At 36.6% G+C, this 23,615-nt stretch overlaps 1 protein-coding gene across 1 annotated transcript in view; it reads right to left on the bottom strand.

The window, feature by feature from the left end:
* The window catches only part of LOC131157850 (nuclear pore complex protein NUP43), a 52,069-nt gene that overhangs the window by 5,576 nt on the left and 22,878 nt on the right, over positions 1 to 23,615 (bottom strand). Inside the window, exon 2 of the mRNA XM_058112257.1 lies at positions 7,946 to 8,015. Within this exon, the coding sequence (XP_057968240.1) occupies positions 7,946 to 8,015 (70 nt within the window). The remainder of the gene's footprint in view (positions 1 to 7,945; positions 8,016 to 23,615) is intronic.

The following is a 23,615-nucleotide window of genomic DNA, read 5'->3' as shown; positions in this document are numbered from 1 at the left end:
TCATGTACTCAAGTTAGCAATTTTTGAATAGCCAACAAGTAGTTTGCAAAGTATATATAATTTTCTTTTTTACATTATATTTCTAGTTTTCTTAATTTTTTTTTTCTTTATCTTTACAATACATAAATTTATTTACATTTTTTAATCTTAAAAAAAAAACTTTCTCAAAAGGCTTACGCCCCCATGCCTTAAGGCTTATGCCTCGCCTCTTAAGGGTTAAAACACCTCGCCTTACACCTCCTTCTTTTAAAACATTGGTAATTAGTGTTTATATATATATATATATATATATATATTGAACGAGTAGCCAACAAGTAGTTTGCAAAGTATATCTAATTTTTCTTTTTTACATTATATTTGTGGATTTCTTAATTTTTTTATCTTAAAAATAAATTCTCAAAAGGCTTACGCCCCAACGGCTTAAGGCTTATGCCTCGTCTCTTAAGGGTTAAAACGCCTCGCAAAACGCCATTGCCTTTTAAAACATTGGTAATTACTGTTTTTTATATATATATATATTGAACAAGTGTTGATAAATTTAGAGGATTATAAAGAATGATTTATTAAATTCATACATTATTGGAATTTAATTGGAAAAAAAAAATTATACTAGTCCTAGTAAAAATTAAAATAAAATATATTATTAACGAGACGAAAAAAAAGTATATGTTGAAGAGAGTATGTTTTAAGTAAAAATATATTTAATATTGATTGTTGACAATGGGGAAATAGTCGAAAATTTAAATTTATATATATATATACAACGTGGTGAGCTGGGAAGCATGCTTTTACATGCAACTCCCACGCATCACCCCTCCTCACCTAATTGCTTGTATTTATGCTCCCTTCCTTTCCTATTTCTCATCCTCTTCTTCCTCCCTTCTCCCTTTTCCCTTTTTTTCCTTACTTTCTTTTCCCATGACCAGCATATATTTCTTAATATTCTTAGAATATTTTGGTTCCACTCAAATTATTCTTCAAATTGGACCAAACCAAAAAATTTACATTCAAATTGATTAGTGGTGTTCAAGATTTGGGCAGTTGAACCAATGTCAGAAATTCCTAAATGAGCTGGCAAAATTAGTTCAACAAAATTTGGAACCAAAAATTGAACTTAAACAATTGGATATCTGAAAGTGTGGTTAACTCATAGTTTGCTTCTTTTATTGGGCTAGAATAGATTTCTTTCTGATTTTTTTTTTTAACTTGGATGATTTTTTTTTCTTAAAAAGTGATTAAACCATAGTAATCAAACTTGGCAAAGTTGCGAGATCTGAGAGCCTCACCTACCACTCCAATGGACAGCCATGTTAAGGAGATGCACAACAAAAACATGTGAGCTTAAGGCGAGATGAAATGGCGGTGCAGCAGCTAGCATATGAGAACTTGAGAAACCACTATTGATTTTCTAACAACCAAATAAGATAGGCAGTGGCACAAGAAGGAAGGATGAGATCCATTAAGAGAGAGGAGACACCATGGAGCCAAATCATATAAACTAGGCTCCGATCAAATCCTTTGTTGCTTGTTTAGTATTACATAATAAGTGGAAGGCCCTTGTTAAGCTAGCCTCTTGGTGTAAGACTTTAGGCATAACTTACAAACTATGTTCAACACTTGCATAAACAAGGTACCAACTATTTTTCAGTTGCTCTATAACTTAGCAGGTCTAACTAATGCTTTGAGAATACATAGCACTTGTATGGATAAATGGGAGAACTTGGAATGGCTTGCAGCCGTTGCGAAGCATTAACTAAAGTATATTCTTGCTTAACTAGTCGACCAAAGATTATCACGGTATACCAACATAACACATTCATGGCAATTGAATGTAAAATAAGCAGAAGCCGTAAACAATTCGTGAAAGAGAATGGCAAAGAAGTGGTAAACATTGAAGCAATGTAATTCATTAACAAACACCTCCATAAGCAACGTGTGTTCAGCGAGGAAATAAAATAGGATAAACAGTAACAAATGATTCACAGCAATTGAATGTAAAGAGAAAGCAGTCAACAATTCAGGAAAGTGAATGGCAAACAAGCAACAAACATTGAAGCTACATAATTCATTAACAAACACATCCATAAGCAATGTGTGTTTAGCGAGAGAAGCAAGTAGGCTAAATAGTTAACAAACGCTAGTGAATTTTACAAGATTTGATGAACACTCACCCTCCCCTCAAGAGATTTTTATGCTATTTTAGCTTTGGCACTAGGAAACATCAAATTGTCTAATGAGTCATACTCCCCTTTTACACTAAGTCTTGCACCTACTCAAAGCATAAAACATGTACTAGTATTTACATGATGGTAACCCATCTCAAGCACACAAACAAGTGATCACAGGCAACCATAATGCCCTAACAAGTTTGAATCATGACATGCTCCCCCACTTATGCAATCAACGTCCTAGTAGACTTTGACATTACATACTCTTCAACTTGGTCCACAAACGATTGCATGTCTTCTGTTGAAATCCAATTGATTTCTTCGTCTCTAAGGACTTTCCACTTCACTATGAACTCGTGTCACTTCTTCCTTGATGATGTGAACTCTCTGTCTACAAGGATGACTTCAAATTCTCTTCTATCAGGTTGTGTTGTCTTCAGTGGTGCTAGTTGACTGACTTTTGCTTGGATCTCCAATGTCAGCATTGAATGGCTTGAGGCAATTGAGATGAAACACACGGTGCACTTTCATCTAAGCCAAAGGATCAACCTTGTAAGAGGCATTCTCGACTTCAGCCAAGATGGGGACCGGTCCTTCATATTTAGTATCGACCCTATAATGATCTGATTTATTTAGGTTGGAGCTTAATAAGCACCAAGTCACCCATGTTGAAGTGCAGCAGTCTTCACCCCTGATCTGCCCTCTCCTTCATCTTCTTGGAAGCTTTTTCAGGTAGGCTCGGGCAATCTCTGCATCCTCTCCATTCTTTGGTGAAGATGTCTGCTTTTGGACTCTTTACTTTGTACGAATCATTCATTGTGTGAGATAACAACGATTGTTGGCCTATAACAAGCTCAAAAGGACTCTATTTGATTGTTGCGCTATTTTGGGCATTGAAACATAACTAAATCACGTCGAGTAGCTGCACTCAATTCTTCTTATTGGCAGTGACATAATGGCACAAGTACTCCTCTAGTAGCACATTGAATCTCTTTGTATGTCCATCTGTCTATAGGTGGTAACTCAAAGATATCAAGCTGTGAACCAAAGATTCTAAAAAGTTATGTCCAAAAGTTACCAATGAATCTAGTGTCTTGGTCACCGATAATGTCTTAGGAAACACCCCAATATTTCACAAAATGTTTAAAGAACAATTGTGTTGTCTTCTCTGCCAAACAGTAGTTTGGTGCGGGTATAAATGTACAATACTTCGAAAACATCTTTATAACAAGTATAGACCCTGCGTCTCCCACTCTAGGCCAAATCATCAGACATCTGTGGCCAGTAATACGTCTGCTTCAGTAATGCCAAAGTGTGATATCATCCTACATGACCTGCCCACATGACAGTATCCCAGCAATGTCTTCCTCATATCTCTAGCTCGAGGTACAAAGAGTCGGTCACCATGTGTCACTAGCAATCCATCTTTTAAACAAAACTGACACACTTTGCCCTCTTCCATCAACTTTATGCGGTTTGGGCCAACTAGATCTTTAGCAAGGTTCCCCTTAGTGCACTCCCACATTGTTGTCGTAACCTTACAATCAAGTGTGTTACCATCTATAAGGCCGCAGGCTCAACCTTCCTGCTCAATGCATTGGCGACTTGGTTCATCCTCTCTGCTTTGTGCTCAAATAAGAAATCAAACTCCGCCAAGAATTCTAGCCAATAGCCCTACTTGGGTGATAACTTTGGCTATGTAAAAAAGTGACTAACAGTCGAGTTATCCGTTTTCACCACAAACTTCAACCTAAGTAGGTAATGCCACCCAATGTGAAAACAATGTCTCATCACTAACATCTCTTTCTCTTGAGGTGTGTACCTCCATTTGGCTTCACTAAGCTTATGGCTTTTATACGCAACAAGATGCCCATCCTATAACAAGACTCTTCCAAGGGCATAATTTGATGCATCTGTCTATACCTTGAAAGGTTTTATGATGTTCAGAAGAGCAAGTATCGAACCTCACATCATGGCTTCCTTCAAGTTGTCAAAGGCTAGTTCCACCCATGACACTTCTTCAATAGTTCCATCAAAAAAACAGTCTCTTCGAGTACCCCTCCACAAACTATCGGTAATAGTTGCAAGTTTAAAAAAGGAACACAACTCCTTCACTATCATTAGGATCTTCCAATCTTGAATTGCTTTTACATTCTCCATATCCATCCAAATATGACCATGCTTGATCACATAACCAAGGAATTTGGTGCTCTGCTAAGCGAACAAGCACTTCTCTTTCTTCACATACAGGTCATTCTCCTTCAGCCTATCGAACACCCTCCATAGATGCTCTTTATGTTCCTCCAAAATGAAACTGTAGACAAAAATGTCATAAAAATATAACACAACAAATTTGTCAAGGTATACGTGAAAATATGAAATATCTGGTTAATCAAGGTGCAAAATGTTGCTACCGCATTCATCAACTTGAATGGCATCACCAAGAACTCACATGCCCCACAACACATCACACAAATTGTCTTCGGCACATCCCCATATGCTATCCTCACGTGATAGTAGTCTGACCTCAAGTCAAGTTTGACGAAGCATGATTTAATTAATCAAACAAATCAGCAATCATAGAATAAGGTCCTTGTTGTGCACAATCACCTTATTGAACGGGCAGTACTCTATAGGCATCTACATGTTCCCATCACATTTCCTCTTAAGCAACATAGGTACTCTAACGATGCTTCGGAAGGACGTATATAGCCAGCTTCCAATAACTCATCAAGTTGTTTCTTTAATTCTCCAACTCTAGAGGCTCCATCTGTTATAGCCCTTTTGCAAGTAGCTTCACTCCTAGTAATAACTTGATATTATGCTCCACACCCCGTTGTGGAAGCAAGTTCTGAGGTAACTTATCTGGCAACACAACTGTATACTCATCCAACAAAGCTTGGATGGCAGTAGGCACTTGTTCATGGCTTACTTCTGCAAATACTATCAGCATGACAAGATAAGTTTGTTCACCCTTCCTCAATCCTTTTCTAAGCTGCATGGCAAAAAGGAACTTCTCATTGTCTCCTTTCTTCGCAATGACTTGCACCATGCACGGGTGGTCTCCCATCAGACAAAGGGAACTAGCAAACCACATCAATACCATCTTAGTCTCACTTAAGAACTCCATTCCAAGAATCACCTGGAAATTATCCAATGGCACAATTGTGAAATTCAAATGTCCCGCCTACTATCCAAGTCTCACAATCACTTGTTTGACTACTCCCAGAGTAGGCTAAGCTACAAAGTTAACCGCTTTCATGTGTCCCAAATCCTTCTCTAAGAATAAGTTGAGTCTTTGCACTTCAGCCTATGAAATATGGGTAACTCCAATATCAACCAAAGCAACGATGCTCTTCCCATTGATCCCTAGATCCACAAACATTAATCCTTTAACGTGGGTAACTTTTGGTTATTTTGTTTGCCTCGCCAATGCATTCACTAACCACATTGCACCCATCCATGGGGTTTCCTCCTCATCCTCATCATCTTGCAGCGCCCCCTCCACAATGGAATCTTGTTAGGCATTGAGTGATGACTTGTGAGGGCACTCGGCAACCCTGCGAAGGTCTCGACATAAGAAGCATGTCATCTTACCCTTACCACTAGGTGTGTTAAATGTTTAGCAAAACGAAGCTTCTTTGGAAGTGGATGCCTTGGCGTCGGCTCCCCCACTTTTGGGTTTGCCTTGAAATATTTTTCGTAATTTCCACTCACACAACTCTCCTTGGATGCTATGGAACTCTCTCCAATTTAGTCAGTCAAGCACTCCGTGATAGCTTGTGCAATAGGCAAGTCTTGAACTCTTTGTTGATGAAGTTCTATCCTCGTCCATAGTTTCAACCTCTCAAGAAAATAGCACAACTTGTCTTTCTCTTACATGTCCCAAATATCCAACAATAAAGCGAAAAATTGTTTCACATACTCCTTGATTGAACCATCGTGCTTAAGATTTCTTAGTTTACGTCAAGCATTGTACTCAACATTCTCAGGAAAGAATTGGACCTTGAGCCCTCTCTTCAAATTTGTCCAACAATCAACTACATAGCGTCCATCCTCAATTTCATCGTACTTGGTGAACTAGGGTAATCTTTGGTTGGCATAGTCTCTTACCAATGCTTAACACAATCCCACAACAAAGACAATTGAATTCACGAAGCAACTAACCAAGCTCTAATACCAATTGTCATTGGCCAAGTATTTCACACCTTGTGAAGGGTCTTGCGGCACTAGCTAACACATCCTTGTTTAACTAGTCAACCAAAAAATTATTGCAGTTCACCAACAAAACACATTCACAACAATTGAATGTAAAGAAAGTGGAAGCAATAATCAATTCATGAAAGCAAATGGCAAGTAAATGGTAAACATTGAAGCAACATAATTCATTAACAAACACCTCCATAAATGTGTGTTTTTAAGCGAGCAAGGCTAGTAGGCTAAACATGTTTACAAAAGCTAGTGGGTATTACAAGACTGAAGAACTCTCACCCTACCCTAAAGAGCTTTATAAGCTATTTTAGCTCTGGCATTAGGAAACATCAAAATGTCCAAGGAGTCATACTCCCATTTTACACAAAGACATGCACACTCAAAGCATAAAACATATACTAGTATTTACATGATGACAAACCATCCATGCACACAAGAAAAGCGGTCATAGGCAAGCATAATGCCCTAAACAAGCTTTGCTCATGACACACTCCTATGAAAAAAAATGGGAGGAGAACTTGGAATGGCTTACTGCCATTTGAAACTCTCCCTCAAAGGAAATGTGTAAGCTAACATGGGTATCATCCAAATACCATACTTGTAAATCAAGGAACCCAATGATGTATGAAAACACTCACTTTGATGTAGAAAATAGTGCATTGAAGCCAATATTGAAGTGAAAACAAGGTGCTTTGATATTGACAAATTCAAGTCATTGATTGCTCAAAAGGCTAAATAGCTAATTTGCTTTGTAGTATTTAGGTTACTTCACTGCCAAAATTGTTGTAAAGGTTACTGTGCCTGTGTCCCTTTAATGTTAAATATATGATGCCTACATTGTGCTAAAAGAAAGACAAAAGCTGGAACCTGATCAGGATTTGATTTACTGTTTCATTGTCGTTAACTTCATACATCACCCATTAAAGTAGTTGCAACAATCAATATAAATAAATAAATAATGTGAGAGTTTGTGCGTGCGACTATGTGCATTGTTGGCCAAGGCGTGGATAACAATTGGTCTGACCAATAGACCAGTAGTATGGATTAAGTCACAATCAAAATATGACACTACGATTATTATAGTTTAAATGGTTTCAGTGACACATTTTCCATTAATTATGACTTTTGTTGTGGTAGCATATGCTCGGTCCTATAAGTGGTTTTAAAACCAATGTCATGAGTTTGATCCTCAACACTAGTGGGCAATTGCTCTGGAGTGGGGGGGAGGGGTTATTAGTCAAGGTGTGGCAAAAATTGGCCTATGTGGTGAAGGCTTCGGGCATAGGCAAATTTACTATCAAAATGTGGCACTTGGGCTGGTGTAAGATAAAAATATTTGAGTGGCTCTCTCACTATTAGTTATAACAGTAGGATGTTGGTGATCCTATACATAAATATATTTATTTATTTATTTATTGGTGCAATACAAATGCTTGGATATTTTTTTGAACAGCCCTATACAGATTACCATTAACTAACATCCAAATACATATAAGAGAGACAGCATTTAATAAGACTTTTATGCTCAATACGAATAATAAGCTGCAGCAAAGCAAACATCTTACCACACAGGTGTGCTTTCGTGATGGATGAATATCAATGGAGTGAACAATCCCAGAGGTAGTTCCTTGAGCCCTGCAAGATTATAGACATAAGAAACTTTGCAAAGACCCCTTAACTAAGAATAACATAAAAAATAGAATCGCTTATGTTAAGATCAAAATGGCTATAGTGGTGTCTGAGATATTGATGAATACATATGCATCACACAAATTTTTAAAAAATAGAAATTAAAATGAAACTAACTAAATTTTAGAAATATCATAAGTCACAACAATGCTTTTTAAAGTTGCGGAACAACAATATTCTTCTTGTTGGGGGGACGGGTCATGGAGCACGTGGTGGTACCTTGGTGGCCTCTTGCACTCTGGCTCACCAACTTAACTTCTTTTCACTTTTCTTTGTTTTCTTATGCAAATAATCAACTTTAATTCCATTTGGTATCACTGTTAAAAATTATGAAAATGAAAATTCAAAACAAAAATTAAAAATTGAACAGCAACAATTGGTTTGGTTAATATTTCTAAAACCAAAAAAAAAAAAAAAAATTAAAACTAGTTCAGACAAAAGCTCATTTCTATCTTTGAATAAAATAACAATTAAAAAAATATGATTAGAATAATAAAAATACAAAAGAACAGAAATTAAAAATATCACATAAAAAATAGAAATTACTATAATTATTTTATCTAATTATTATAATTCAAAACTCACATTTTAGTGCTACAAGAAAAATTTTATAGAAAATGACAATTGAAAAATAGTAAAGATAGTAAGACTTTTAGCTTTTCCACTTTTTTTTAAAAAAAATTTATGGATTTTTTATTATATATTTAAATTTGTATGGTCATTTTATTTTTATTTTAATTAAATATTATGCATAAAATAATGATAAAAAGTTAATTTTGGATATCAAAATACAGATTGCGAAAACAACTCAAAACCATAAAATTTGGTTTTCAGTTTTTCCACAACAGAAAACCCACAACAGACAAAAAAACTAGCAACCTAACAGAACCTGTTTCTTCACCATATAGTAACAAAATGAAAAAATCAAAAAAAGAAGAGATACCTTCCAGCACAAAAGGAGATCTTGTGTTTAGAACAAGTATAAAGTGGGAAACAAATGGCAGAAAAAAAAAAATAGAAATAAATAAACAGCAGTGAATATTTTGCCATGGGGATAATGGCCCAAGGGAAAACCTTGACGAAAATAATGTCCCCAAAGAAGACTTTAATTTATAAAGGCATATGAATTTCACTAGACATGACAATAGGTGTGCCACTTAGCTGAATACAGGCTTCTAAATCTGGCAAACAATGTATCATCACGAAAACTAATTAAAAGCCAATAACTAAACAGCTAAAACAAAACCTTTGAACAAGACATCCATAGGTCCAACGCAGCACTGATTGTACCAGTGTACTGGGATCCACCTGGGTTGGTTCTTTAAGTTTTGGAACCCATAACAGGTCCATCATTGGACAAAAACTAAAACCAAACCTTCTGGGCCTGTTGTTCAGGTCACCTTCATTTCAGTAAACTATAAAGATCCTTATTTGAAAGTAAGTTTAGTATGCCTCCCACTAGGGTGAACTACCAAATTATGGACCACCCGCTAGGAAAGCCAGAATGTTACAGCTAAAAGAAAGAGAAAGAGATTTTTTTTTTCCCTATTTTTGAGTAATTGCAAATACTTGTATTGAGCTTTCTAACATCAGAACTTACCCCCACCCCCTTTTGAACTTTAATGCTATCTGAATTCCTTAAGCATCAACCATCAATTAAAAGTCTTGGACTTGATAATGCCAGAGGATACTTCTTAAAATGACACGTTTAATCTTTTATACCTTAAAAAAAAAAGAGGGAGGGAGAGGGGGGGGGGGAGCGCGGGGGGCCAGTGCACAAAGCTCCCGCGTATGCGGGATCCGGGGAAGGGGTGGACCACAATGGGTCTATAGTATGCAGCCGTACCTTGCATTTTTGCAAGAGGCTGTTTCCACGCCTCGAACCTGTGACTTCCATGTCACACGGCGACAACCTTACCATTGCGCCTAAGCTTCCCTTCTAATCTTTTATACCTTTAGATAACAACAAAATTCCATTAATCACTAAATAAAAGTACAAAATATGGAGGATGAGACATCCTCTACAAATCATCTGACGACAATAACACTGCCTTCCAATCCCTTTGAAGACTGGGCAGAGACATCACCCAAAAAATAAATCCCAAACGAGTGTGCCTACAGAGGAGCAAGAAAAGTAACTCTATCCCAAAGCAAAACTTGAGAACCATCTCAGCCTCAAAAATTTGTGTGCTCCTATTGAACCACAAAATTCAAAAATATGGCATATACTCTACAAGTAAATAAAGCCCTCCCTCTTCTACTTTTCCTAAAACCCCAAAATCTCACTTGCAAGTACACAATTTGTAGAGACACCATGCTTCACCTAAATATGAGAAAAAGAGCATTCTAATTGTGTCGCCAATCAGCAATGACAAGAAAGGTGCGCACTAGTCTGTTGGACTCAGCACAAGGTACACACATTTCTGGGCCCAGGGGATGAGATCCCAGGGTCTCCTTGTAACAAGCCATTCCTGTTAATCCTATTAGAAGTTAAAAAGTCCAAAAAACCCAAATCTAAAAAGGAACCTTTGCCTTCTATGAGGCTTGATTCAAAGGGCAAGGAGTAGGAATTGAGGGTTTCAAAAGATGAGTGACAAAAGACTTGAGAGAAGGACCCCAAGGAATCCCCTAACCAAACCTGAACATCTGCCTTGTAAAAGGAACGAAAGATTCAAACACACTCAACAAATAAGTAAGCTCATCAGCTTCTCTTTCCTTAAGCATTTAAACAAATGGATGTGCCACAAAAGAGTGCACTCCTCTGAATAGAAAAAATCTTAAATTGGTGCATTCGGAAAGGTGAATGGTGGACATTCTAAAAAGACGAGGCCCAACAACTACAATGAAAACTCTCCCACCCAAATATCCTCCTAAAACCAAACACTATTACTGTTACCCACTTTGAAAAATGTATGAGGAAAGAACAAACAAGCAAATTGTGAAACAAACTTTCAAGGACTCAATTAGAAACCACATTACCAAACCCCAATTCCCCTTCAGACATGCACACACACAATTACGCACAAAAAATTTTAAAATTTAAAATTAAGATAAATATAATTTAAAAATTCAAGGCATATTGTAGCATTTAAATTATATTATTTGTGAACCATTAATTAGTTGTCATTGAATGACTAAATAATTGCATTAGATTCTTTAAAATGCCAACCTTACACTAACATGTTTAAAATTAATAAATGCATTAAATTCTTTGAATATTTCTTTGACATTAGACAATTTGCTTAACAACCCAGAATTTTGTAATACATCACTGTAGAGGAAAATTTTTTATTTGGAATAAATACTTTTATTTTATAAAATTCCAATGGGAGGAAATACCCCACGAAAATGAACTTGGGTCTGCCACTAGGCATGAACATGCTTTCTTGGGCAGAACAGGACTAGAAGAAATAATGTTTACACCTAGTGGTAGTCCACATTTACCTTAGTAAGGGCACTTATTCTCACTAAAAGTTTATAAAATAAATTTTATTCCAAATTCTAAAAAAACATAATTAAAATATAATTATGCCCCACATTGATACCATAAAACGAGGATTGTGAAGCAAATTGATCATTGTGCATAAAGAATATTCAAAAAAAAAAAGACCAAATAAGGAAAACTTCATCCATGCCATAATAAATTATAATTTTGAGAAAATTATTATCACAATATTTTTCTACTTTTCTTCTGCATGGAGACATTTTACTCCCACCAAAAATATTTTTGGTATTGAGTCTATCAATCCAACTCGTCAACGAAGGCTTCATTGATTCATGACATAGATTAATTAAATTTATACACAAAAGGGACATTTTTATTTTAAAGAATCAATAATATATTAAGTAATTTTATATAAAAATCAAGACAAACCACAAAACTTGTCGTTTAAATTGTATATATGGTAAACCTTGATTTTAAAATTACAACAACAACAACAAGCCTTAAGTCCCACTAGGTGCGGTTGGTTACATGAATCTTTTTCCGCCAATTCACTCGATCGAGAGTGTTTTCCTCTATTAGATTAAGGGCTATTAAACTCTTCCTCACTACCTCATTCTCATGCCAGAAATAATAAATAACTCACTCCTCCACACAGATGCTCTACTATAGGCCGGCATTTCAAATGCACATACCATCCCTTATCTTATCTTCAACCGGTGTTATGCCTAAATTATTATATATATGCTCGTTTCTTATTTTATTTTAATGTTATACCACTCATCCACCTTAACATTTGCATTTCAGCAACTTTAAAATTACACTTAACTTAGTTCTAAATTTTAAAATTTTATTTTTTAGATTTTAACTAAGTATATGTCTGGGTGTATATGCAAATATAAGTTAGTCACGCTAATTAACGTAGATGGGAATTGATGACATCTCCATTTACAACTCATATGGGAATGAACATTGTGTTGTAACACATATAAAGACAAATTGCACGAATCAAGGCCAAGATTGAGCAGAGCACATCTAGCCTACAATCAAGCAAGATCATTCAAAATCAATTTTGTATATTTTTGTAACTACAGCATTGACTTAGACAAATCTGTAACTGCTGCATAGTTTTAGCAAAATTGATGTACATTGCCGTAAATAGTTTTTCCCAGCTGTGTATATAAGTCGGCTCTTATTACATCAATAAAGTGTGGGAAAATATTCATTGAAAAACAGCAATGTTATTTCTTCTATATGGTAACAGAGCTCCATTCTCGCAAGAGCAAACGATCCCAACTATGTCGTCTTCCTCAGCTCACCTCCCACTAAACACCCATCTCCTTTCCAGCACTGATAAACAACTTATTGCCCTCAATATCACTGCCAAAATCAATGAAAAGTTAACACCCTCCACTTTCCCTCAATGGCGTGCTCAATTCGAAGCCCTCCTTATTGGCTATGATTTGTTTGACTATGTCAATGGCATATCTTCTTGCCCTTCTCCCGTTGGCACTTCAACTACCAAACTCAACAAAACTCATTGGGTTCAACAGAACAAACTTATCCTCAGTGCCATCCTAGCCTCTACATCTCCCACAATTACACCGCTCATAGCCACAGCAAAAACATCACACAAGGCTTGGAATAAACTCAAAACATTATATGCTAGCCGTTCAAGAACACGAGCTTTGCGACTCAAGGAGGAACTCACCTTGATTCAGCGTGGAAATAGATCAATCTCTGACTACTTACATGCTGTAAAGGCTTTGGCAGATGAAACCGCCATCATCGATCATCCAATATCCGATGACGATTTAACCCTCTATGTCTTGAATGGATTAGGGCCTGATTTCCGTGAGATAGTTGCACCGATCCAAGCACAGGAGAAGTCATTTGTGTTTGAAGAGCAGCACGACCTCTTGGTAGGTCATGAATCCTATCTCCGGCGTCTAGAGGCAGCTACTCAGCTAATAACAGCGAACTACATGAATAAAGGGAAACCTTCGTCTGGAGGTGACCTCTCAAAGAAGTCTTATGAACCTAACGGATCTCAACGTAACCAAGGTCAAAGCCCAGCCCGCCAATTCAATGGTCACCAACATGATGGACGTCACTTCAATAATGGATTTGCCAAGCCCAATAACAACCAGAAACGTTACAGGCCATGTTGTCAACTTTGTGAGCAAATGGGCTATACTGCGAAGTACTGTTCTCAGCTATAGTCCAATGATTTTACATCCAATTGCGTGACCTCCTCTAACGTAAAAGACAAAACATGGCTCATGGACTCAGCGGCCTCTCACAATATAACGGGCCTCTCAAATTTGATGGTACTGATGCAGTAATTCTTGGTGATGATTCAGGTTTGCCTGTCTCACACATTGGTTCTTTGGAATTACACTCACCTAATCGCACCTTTATCTAGCGTGATACTCTTTGGGTTCCAAATCTTTCCAAAAATTTAATTTCAGTACATCATCTTACCAAACAAAATAATGTTGTTGAATTTCACCCCTTTCATTTCTTTGTGAATGACAAGATCACCGGGGGGGGGGGGGGGGATTATACTTCAAGGAGCATGTGACAATGGTGTCTACACTTTTCCGGAATCAATGTTGTCTCCTCCCTCCAAAATGGTTGCTAATGTGTATGAACGGACCTCAATTGATGGGTGGCACAAGCGTCTTGGGTATCCATCTTTTCAAAGTCCAACATCTTGTTAAGAATTTGTCTCTTCCTGTTGTCAAAACAAAATTTTTTTCTCAATTGTGTAGTTCATGTTCCATTAATAAAGCACATCAACAACCTTTTCATGCCAATAGTCTTCAAAGTCATGCACCACTTGAACTTATTTACACTGATGTTTGGGGACACGCACATTATACTAGAATCGACGGATCCCGTTCCTACCTTATTTTGGTGACCGCTTCACAAAATACATGTGGTTCTATCCAATGGCTACAAAATCCGAGGTGTCTACAGTTTTTCCTCACTTCAAAAAATTTGCAGAGACACGCTTCCAACCAAAATCCAAAATTTGTACTCTGATAATGGTGGTGAATTCATTGCTTTAAAATCTTTTTTATTGGACAATGGCAAATGGTCACCATACCACCGCCCCACAACAAAATGGTGTTTCCGAGCATCGTCACCGTTATCTTGTCGAAACGGGTCCAACTCTTCTCCATGATGCATCGCTACACATTTCATATTGGCCTCACGCCTTCCAAACATCCTCTTACCTAATCAATAGGCAACCCACTCCTCTTCTTCAAAACATTTCTCCTTTTGAAGCTCTTTTTGGTCAAAAACCAAATTATCACAAATTAAGAAACTTTGGGTGTCTTTGTTACCCACTTACCCGGCCCCACAACACTCATAAAATGGAGCCCAAATCCTCACCTTGTGTGTTTCTCAGGTACTCTCAAACCCAAAGTGCCTACAAATGTCTTGATCTCAAAACTCACAAGATTTACATTTCTAGGCATGTGCTATTCGATGAATCAAACACTCCCACTATGTCTTCTCCCAACCCGAAGAGCCAAACACTAGAACCCCACACTGTTCCTCTGTTCTTCGATGCCCAGGTCACGCCCATGCCCTCATCAACGTCGTCTACCCTGCTGCCCTCATCAACGAGTCTGGAAGGTGTAGCCTCTGGCGACGCATCCTCCTCAGGTAATCTCGCCAACCCTCTTTCTTCTTCTCTTCAGGTTTCATCTGAAAATCTACATCATAATTCCTTGCATTTGAATTCCTCATCTCCTAGTTCTCATCACAATACTTGTCTACATAATTCAAACTCATTGTTTTCTCACCCCTCACCTATTACACAAACACTAGGACAGGCCGAAAATTCCCAAAACTCGAATGCTCAAATCCCCTTAAACCCACCTATTCAACGACTTCACCAAATGACAACTCGGTCTATGAATCAAATTTTTAAACCCAAACAACTCAATTCCATGTCTAAACATTCACTCCCTGAGACCATTGAACCAACCTGTGCGAGTCAGGCTTTAACTCTGATGGAGGGACTTGCGGAATAGCCTGAAGATCCGGCTGTAGTGCATACGGATAACAAAAAAAAATTTGATCTTGCAAACTCTAATTACATGATTAGGATTATACCTGTGAGATCTGTCCCGTTTGATCCCAAATCTGCAAGTACGAAAACGAGCTCTTGAAGACGACCACGAATCTTCTACTGTATTCCTTGAACATGCCTTGCTCCTGAGAGAGTGGGCTCGCAAGCAACTGCTGGGGTTTTCTTCTCTCACAAAAACATCTGCCTCTGTGAGAGTTCGCACGTCTCTCCTAGCTGCTGAATGGAGCGCTTGTATATAGGCTACAACAGGGACCTCTAGGCAAATATGACTAAGGCTTCCCACGTAATTAAGAATTTCTAATCCGACCCAAATTCATCCTTAATTACGTTAATTATAATTCATACCACTAAAGAATTATAATTGCACTACTATCATATTCAAAATTAAATTTCAAACTTCTATTATTAAATGCTTATTTATCTCCACATGTAAAGATTACAGATACCCGTCTATTAAATTAAATTACTGACGATTTAATTAATTGACATATTAATTACCTGAGACCTTCCACTTAACTTATTTGATGTACCGAATTCAAAATCCACCTGCAGGGTTTGACACAATCAAAACTTATAAGCTTCCTCAAGGGGGTATCATCAATCCCGATACCGAACCGTGGATTCCATCAATAATTAATGTTCACCATACATAATGTCATCACCCAACTCACCGAGTTTATTGACCCATGAAGAATCTCACTCTTCTATAAATCAAAGTAATAAATACTATATGCATATGTCCAATAATCATATCTGGATTAAGAGCATAAGCACTCATAATAACCATGAGGTATTAATTGTTTTATATAGTCAGTATAAAAACAATTACCTCAAGACGGTCCTGTTCAATACACACAAAGTGTATTAGCACAAGGAGTTGGAACTGTACCATTCCCAATCGTCAAGACAAAACTATTAAAACCTTGTGCTACAGTCCTATCAATGGTGTGTCCAATTTCATTTAAGACTATAAACAATAAACTTATATTCTATAAGAACTGATGATCTAATATTCTATGTATAAGTCATACTCTACACACTAGATCACCTGCTATATAGAATAAAAGACATAAATGCATAATCATTAAATAAATAATGTCAGGCAAACATTACTCACAAAGATTCTCATTAAAATGGAATAACTAAAGTTATTAATAAATACTAAAACCGGTTACATAAAGCATGTAGCATGTCTTTTAGTATAAATACCTAACAATCTCCGACTTAGACTCAAAGTCATGCTGCCATACATCTCACTCTCATTCCCTCTACATGACTATCAAAAGTACTAGCTGGTAAGCTCTTTGTAAACAGGTCTGCCAGGTTGCTTGCCGATGCAATCTTGGTCACCATCACATCACCTCTGTGCACGATATCTCGTATCAACTGATACTTGCGCTCGATGTGTTTTGCCCTCTTGTAGGTCCTGGGTTCCTTTGAGTTAACAACCGCCCCACTATTATCACAATAAAGTGTAATAGGCGATTGTACCGAAGGCACCACTCCTAGATCCAATAGAAAGTTCCTAAGCCAAACGGCCTCCTTGGCTGCCTCAGAGGCTGCCACATATTCGACCTTCATAGTGGAATCAGCAACACATGATTGCTTGATACTCCTCCAACTAATGGCTCCACCTCCTACAGTAAACACATTTCCAGAGGTTGATTTTCTAGAATCCTTATCTAACTGAAAATCTGAGTCTATGTACCCAAAAGATACTAGACTATCTGCCTGATAAACCAACATATAATTTCTAGTCCTTTTCAAGTACTTGATTATATGTTTTACCACAGTCGAGGGTTCCCGCCCTGGGTTAGACTGATATCTGCTGACCATGCCTAAGGAAAAACAGATGTCAAGTCTAGTGCAAAGCATAGCATACATGAGGCTTCCTACTGTTGATGCATAAGGAATTGCCTTCATGTTCTCTACCTCAATCAATGTTTTAGGACACTGATCCTTGGATAGAGAGATTCCATGTCTGAAAGGGAGTAACCCTTTCTTGGAATCCTGCATGCTAAAACGGGCAAGAATCATATTGACATAAGTAGCTTGTGATAAGCCCAACATCCTTTGCTTGCGATCTCGCAAAAGCTTGATCCCAAGGATGAGACTGGCTTCTCCCAAGTCTTTCATGTTGAATTGTCCAGATAACCATACCTTAACCGAAGATAATACCCCCACATCGTTTTTGATGAGTAAGATATCATCCACATATAGCACCAAGAATACCACCACATTTCCATCATGCTTTTTGTATACACATGACTCATCCGGGCATTGATCAAAATCATAAGATTTAATGGCTTGATCAAAACGGATGTTCCAAGACCTAGATGTCTTCTTAAGTCCATAAATGGACTTCTTAAGCTTGCACAACATGTGTTGTTGGCTTACTGCTACAAAACCATCTGGTTGCACCATATAGATGCACTCATCAAGACTTCCATTAAGGAAAACTATCTTGACATCTATTTGCAAATTTCATAATCGAAATGAGTTGCAATGGATAAAAAAATCCAGATAGACTTTAGCATGACTACCAGCGAGAAAGTTTCCTCCAAGGACTTAAATTTCGGTCGAAATGTCGAAATTTCGAATTTCGAGGCGTCCCAAAAGGAAATTGAGAGACAGATTTGGTTTTGAAAAAATTCGACCGAAATTTCGAGCTTTCAACAAATTTCATTCGAAATTTTGAAAATTTCAGTTGTTCTTCCGAAATTTTATGGAAATCATGTAGAAAAAAAAAAAAAATTGGAGGGAGGAATTTCAGCATTGTTCAGAGTATTCTTAGATTTTATTTTGTTTTTTCCGCGTGATTGTGCACGTTGTGCAACCCATGAGTGTATACAGTGAAAGCAAAAATCTCACAGAGATACTCTGCAGATGCATCATTCAACCCAATAATTCCACCACTACCGCTACACAATTTATTTGTATAAATTAACATCATGTAGCATTCGAATACATGCCTCAAACTCTCAAAGCCTTCTTCTTCTTCCATCTTCAAACTTCAAAAAAAAAAACCCAAGATTCCAAATTTTCTACTGCCTCCTGCCTCCTGCCTCCACCTTCGAAGTTTGAACTCCAAAAAGCCTAGCCTTCAGATCCCCTCCTGCTTTGACCCTTCGAGCCTCTGCCTCTAGTTTTCGGCTTCACCCTCCACCTCCATCGTTGTCGCACACTCATAGTCGTAGCCAGCAGCAAGAACTCCAGCCTGCAATCTTCCTTTTTGCTAAGGCTCTCGCAGAGCTGCGAGCAAGAAACCGAGAGAAGAGAGACGAGAGACGAGAGTCGAGAGTCCACTGTCGCCCCTCCCTCCACGAGCAGCAGCCAGCTCCACAAAATAAAAGGGCTGAAAACTAAAGGCAATTTGTGGTTTATGTTTTAAATAACATGTTTTAAGTTTTTTTATTTACTCAAAATCTCCCTTGCCCCCAATATATTTACGACAATGCCCTCCTCTCCCATTTACAGTATTTACCCCTTAATCAGTTAATGTTACTACTTTGCTAGTATAGTAAATAAGTTAATAACTAGTAAATTTAGTAACTAAATAAAATTAGAATAATTTACTATTATTGTCTTATTATATTATAAATTAATAAATTATTTCATTTATTTAAATATATTCATTTTAAAATTTTATTACTCAATAATAATTTTGTAAAAATTATCATTAATTTTGTAATTTTAATTTAATAATTTAATATTTCTCCTAGTCATTAATTTATCTTTATTTAGCATCTACATATTTTTATTTTAAAATTGTAGAGTAACATCCATATATTTTTATTTTTTTTACAAATTTAGAGTAATTTAACACCTAATCATTATAGCCTAGTAATTAAATAAATTAAAGTACTTATTAGCTTAATATAGTTTAAATTATTTCATTTATTTGACTAATTTAATTTCCATAATTTATTAGTAATTTTGTACATTATCATTAAATTTTGTAAATTTAATTTAATATTTTAATGTTTGTCTTATTTATTAATATTATATTGATAATAAAACATCTCAAATAATTTTATTTTAAAATTGTTGACTAATTTAACACCTAATTTTTGATTCATTGTTACCTTGTAGGAAAGTAAAATTATCTACAAAAATGTCTCAAGGAAGAAAACAAGATTCAGTATGGGAACATGTATACCCAATGCTCAATGTAAAGAATGGATTTATTTGCAAATACTGCAGAATACAAATGAAGAGTGGTGGTGCAACAAGATTAAAAATGCACCTAGCAAATTATGACCCGTAGCATAATATAAAATTCTGCGACAAAATACCTCCAGAAGTTAAGCAAAAAATGAGAATTGTTTTAGAAAGAAAAACAACAGCTAAGGCCAAAAAAATAGAAAGAATGGATCATATAAAAAATGAATTGCATAGGAACTTGATGCAACCACAACAAATTGATGAAGTTGATGATGTTGACGATATTGCATACCCGCCTAACATTTCTTCCTATGAAAGGTTTGCATATTGTCAAGCATTCTATGCTTCAAAATAGACGAAATGGGAAAGAGACCAATCTTGTAGGTTCGCAGGTAGCCAACAAGGAGGCAATTCAGGGGCTAGTAGTAGTGGAGGGCAACCTCCAATAAGGCGATCTCAAATTGTGAGAGAGCCAGAAATAGAGTCATATATTTCAAAGTCTTCTCAATATTACAAGTTAGGCGCAGCAAAACAAAAAAGCTTGAAAATATATTCAAATGAGGTAAAATAAAAGAAAAAATGAATAAGTTGATTTCAAAGTTTTTTATATATGATAATGTTCCACCTAAAAAGGCAAAATCACCTCATTTTAAAAACATGGTATGGGGTTGTCAATCAGCTGGAACGGGAGTCGATCCACCAACACCCTATGAAATCAGAACAAAATACCTTGATTCAGAGGTAAAAGAAATGGAAGGCCACGTAGAAGAAATGAAGAAAAAGTGGGCCACGTATGAGTGCACTGTAATGTGTGATGGATGGACAGGCCTTACAAAATTATCCATTATAAATTTCATGGTTTACTCGAAAGGAAGCACAATTTTTCTAAAGTCGGTAGATGCTTCTGACAAAATAAAAGACCATGAATACATATATTCCCTATTAAAACATGTTGTGCAAGAGGTAGGAAAGCAACATGTTGTCCAAGTGGTGACCGATAATGGTAGTGCCTAAAAGAAAGCGGGTCTAAAATTAATGAAAAAATTCAACTTGTATTAGACTCCTTGCGCCACCCATTGTATTGATCTCATTTTTGAAGAGATCGGAAAAAGAGAGGCAATAAGCATAGTGATCTTGCAGGGGAGACAGATCGCTAATTTTATATATAATCATGGATGGTTGCTTGCTAAAATGAGAGAACACTGTCAAGGGGATATTGTGCATCCAGGGGCCACACGATTTGCTACAAACTACATTGCACTTGATAGCCTACAAAAAAAAAAGAGTAGGTTTAAAATCTCTATTCACGTATGATGAATGGGTTGAGCATGCTCTTAGTCGAACAAATATGGGTAGAGAAATTAAAAGTACAATTCTTAACCATCAATTTTGGGATAGAGTGGCAAAAGTTTGTAACATTTGTAAGTCTATATATCGAGTATTGCGTATAACTGATAGTGACGTGTGGCCAACATTAGGAGTTGTGTTTAAAGCAATAACGATGATGAAAGAGGCCATTGAAGTAGGTGCAAGAAGTGCAAGATGGGTTCTCAAAGTAATCAATGACTAGTGGGAAAGAACCCTTGAACATCCTCTTCATGCAGCAGGTATAAATATTTATAAATTTCAAGAAATTCATATATCAAAATACTTATTACATATTTATATTTTACTTTATTTGATTGACAACTAATTTCTTAAATCCAAAATGTCAATACAAAGAAGGTGTTGGGGAAGATCCTTATTTTCTTGATGCAGTTCATAAAGTTTTTAACACCCTTGAGCCACATTCCTCGGGCCTGGATCAAATTGGAAATGAGGTATATTTGTAAAATAAAATTTAAATAAAATAAGTCTTAATCCATGTTTAATTATTCAATAACAATTCTTTTTTAGATTATTTTATTTAGAGATGCTAAAAGAAGCTTTGGAGAAGCAGCTGCTAAAGCAGCTAGGGCAACCATGGCACCTGGTAAGTATTTATATATAAATGTACAATACAAAGTTACAAACTTCAAGTACAATCTACTAAGTACTAACTTGCATTCTTAAAACATCTTGCATAGCTGATTGGTGGATGATGTATGGATCAAGTGCTCCAATCCTAAAAAAGCTAGCATTGCGCATTTTGTCACAAACCGCATCTTCATCAGCTTGTGAACGAAATTGGACTACATTTGCACTCATTCACACAAAGCAAAGAAATAGACTAGCCTACACCAGACTTCAGCAGCTTGTTTTTTGTTATTACAACATGAAACTTCGAATAAGAGATATAGAGGCCGAAATGGACAAAGTGGCTAAACAAGATCCCCTGGACCTTCTTGACATATTAGTTGAATTGGGTGATGAGGATGAGTATCCACTTTTTCAATGGATTAGGTCATCCCATCTTGATGAACGAGACGGAAGTCCCCATCCACAAATGGCCAAGCATGCACGAGATGACTTTGGCATTGATGTTAATCAGGTAATGGTAGAAGAAGTAATATCTAGTAGTGATGATTCACAAATGAATCTTGGGTCTAGATATGGAACTTCATCCACTATGCCCTTTGGTGGTGGTGATGATAATGATGACGATGATGCTGGTGGTGACAGATCTAACCCCAAAGGTAGCAGTGGGCAAGGTGGTGATGGTGGGGACCATGGAGGAAATGAAGGATGGCAAGATTATAGACCAAAAGTGGAATATACACGTCCTTCCCAACTGAAGATGAGGGTCCACAAAGAGAAACACGTCCAATTGATAGGCAGTACAGTCGTAGAAAGGGAAAAGGGAAGATACATCAAATAGAAGAGGATACCTTTTCCCTTAGCATGGAATCTATGAGTATAGGAACAGAGCATGACTCTAATAGTTATGGTAGTTATGAATTTACACAGAACAGCTCCTCACAATCTACATATGGCCAACCATTTTCATATGCAAATGAGCAAGCACAACAATATGGAAATTGGCAACCACATGCCTATGGGTATGGACAAACAGGGCAAGAATATGGGTATGAGTATGACCAGTATGCAAATGCAAAACAATCCTATGGACATTCACAATAAGTAGAACCTGCAAGAAGAAATCCTAGTACACGAAGATCTTCTGGCCGAGTAAAAACTGCCATGAACCAGATGACTACGGAGGAGTATGAACAACACATGTACACCTATACTCAATATTTTGGAAATTATATGACATGGAGTGATTATTGTAAACAATATATGTCATCTCGAAATCCTAATGATAGGGATAGGAGAGATGACTTTGAGCCACCAAGAAAGTCCATAATGTATTAGATCATTAAATGTATAATTTTTATTGAAAATGTAGTTGTTTAAATAATAATTTGTTGCCTTAAATTTTAAAGGAATAGCTTCAAAACTTTATAATCATTTGGATGTTCCTCAGTTCATAGTTTGTTTCACGATATGTAGTTTAATATCCTACACACTAAAAACTTGTCATATATGCATTTTTTTTTTAATGTATTTTGATACCATATTAAGCATAATCATCTATTCTAATATTTCCTAAAGTTTTATTGTAAATTTCCATCATTTACTATAAATTTTCGTAATTTCTTTAAATCGAAATTGAAATTTCCATAAATTGAGACCATCGAAATCGAAATTTAAGTCCTTGGTTTCCTCATAGTCGATTCCCTCTTTCAAAGTAAACCCTTTCGATACAAGCCTAACCTTGAAGGTTTCCACCCTCCCGCCTGCTCCTCTCTTCTTCTTATAGATCCACTTGCATCTGATCGGTTATATCCCTTCCTGTGACTCTACAAGATCCCAAACTTGATTAGAGTACATGGACTCCATCTCTGATTTC

This window comes from Malania oleifera, chromosome 6 (assembly GCF_029873635.1).
Source record: "Malania oleifera isolate guangnan ecotype guangnan chromosome 6, ASM2987363v1, whole genome shotgun sequence".
Lineage (NCBI taxonomy): Eukaryota > Viridiplantae > Streptophyta > Magnoliopsida > Santalales > Ximeniaceae > Malania > Malania oleifera.
This window is presented reverse-complemented; position numbering and strand designations above follow the sequence as displayed.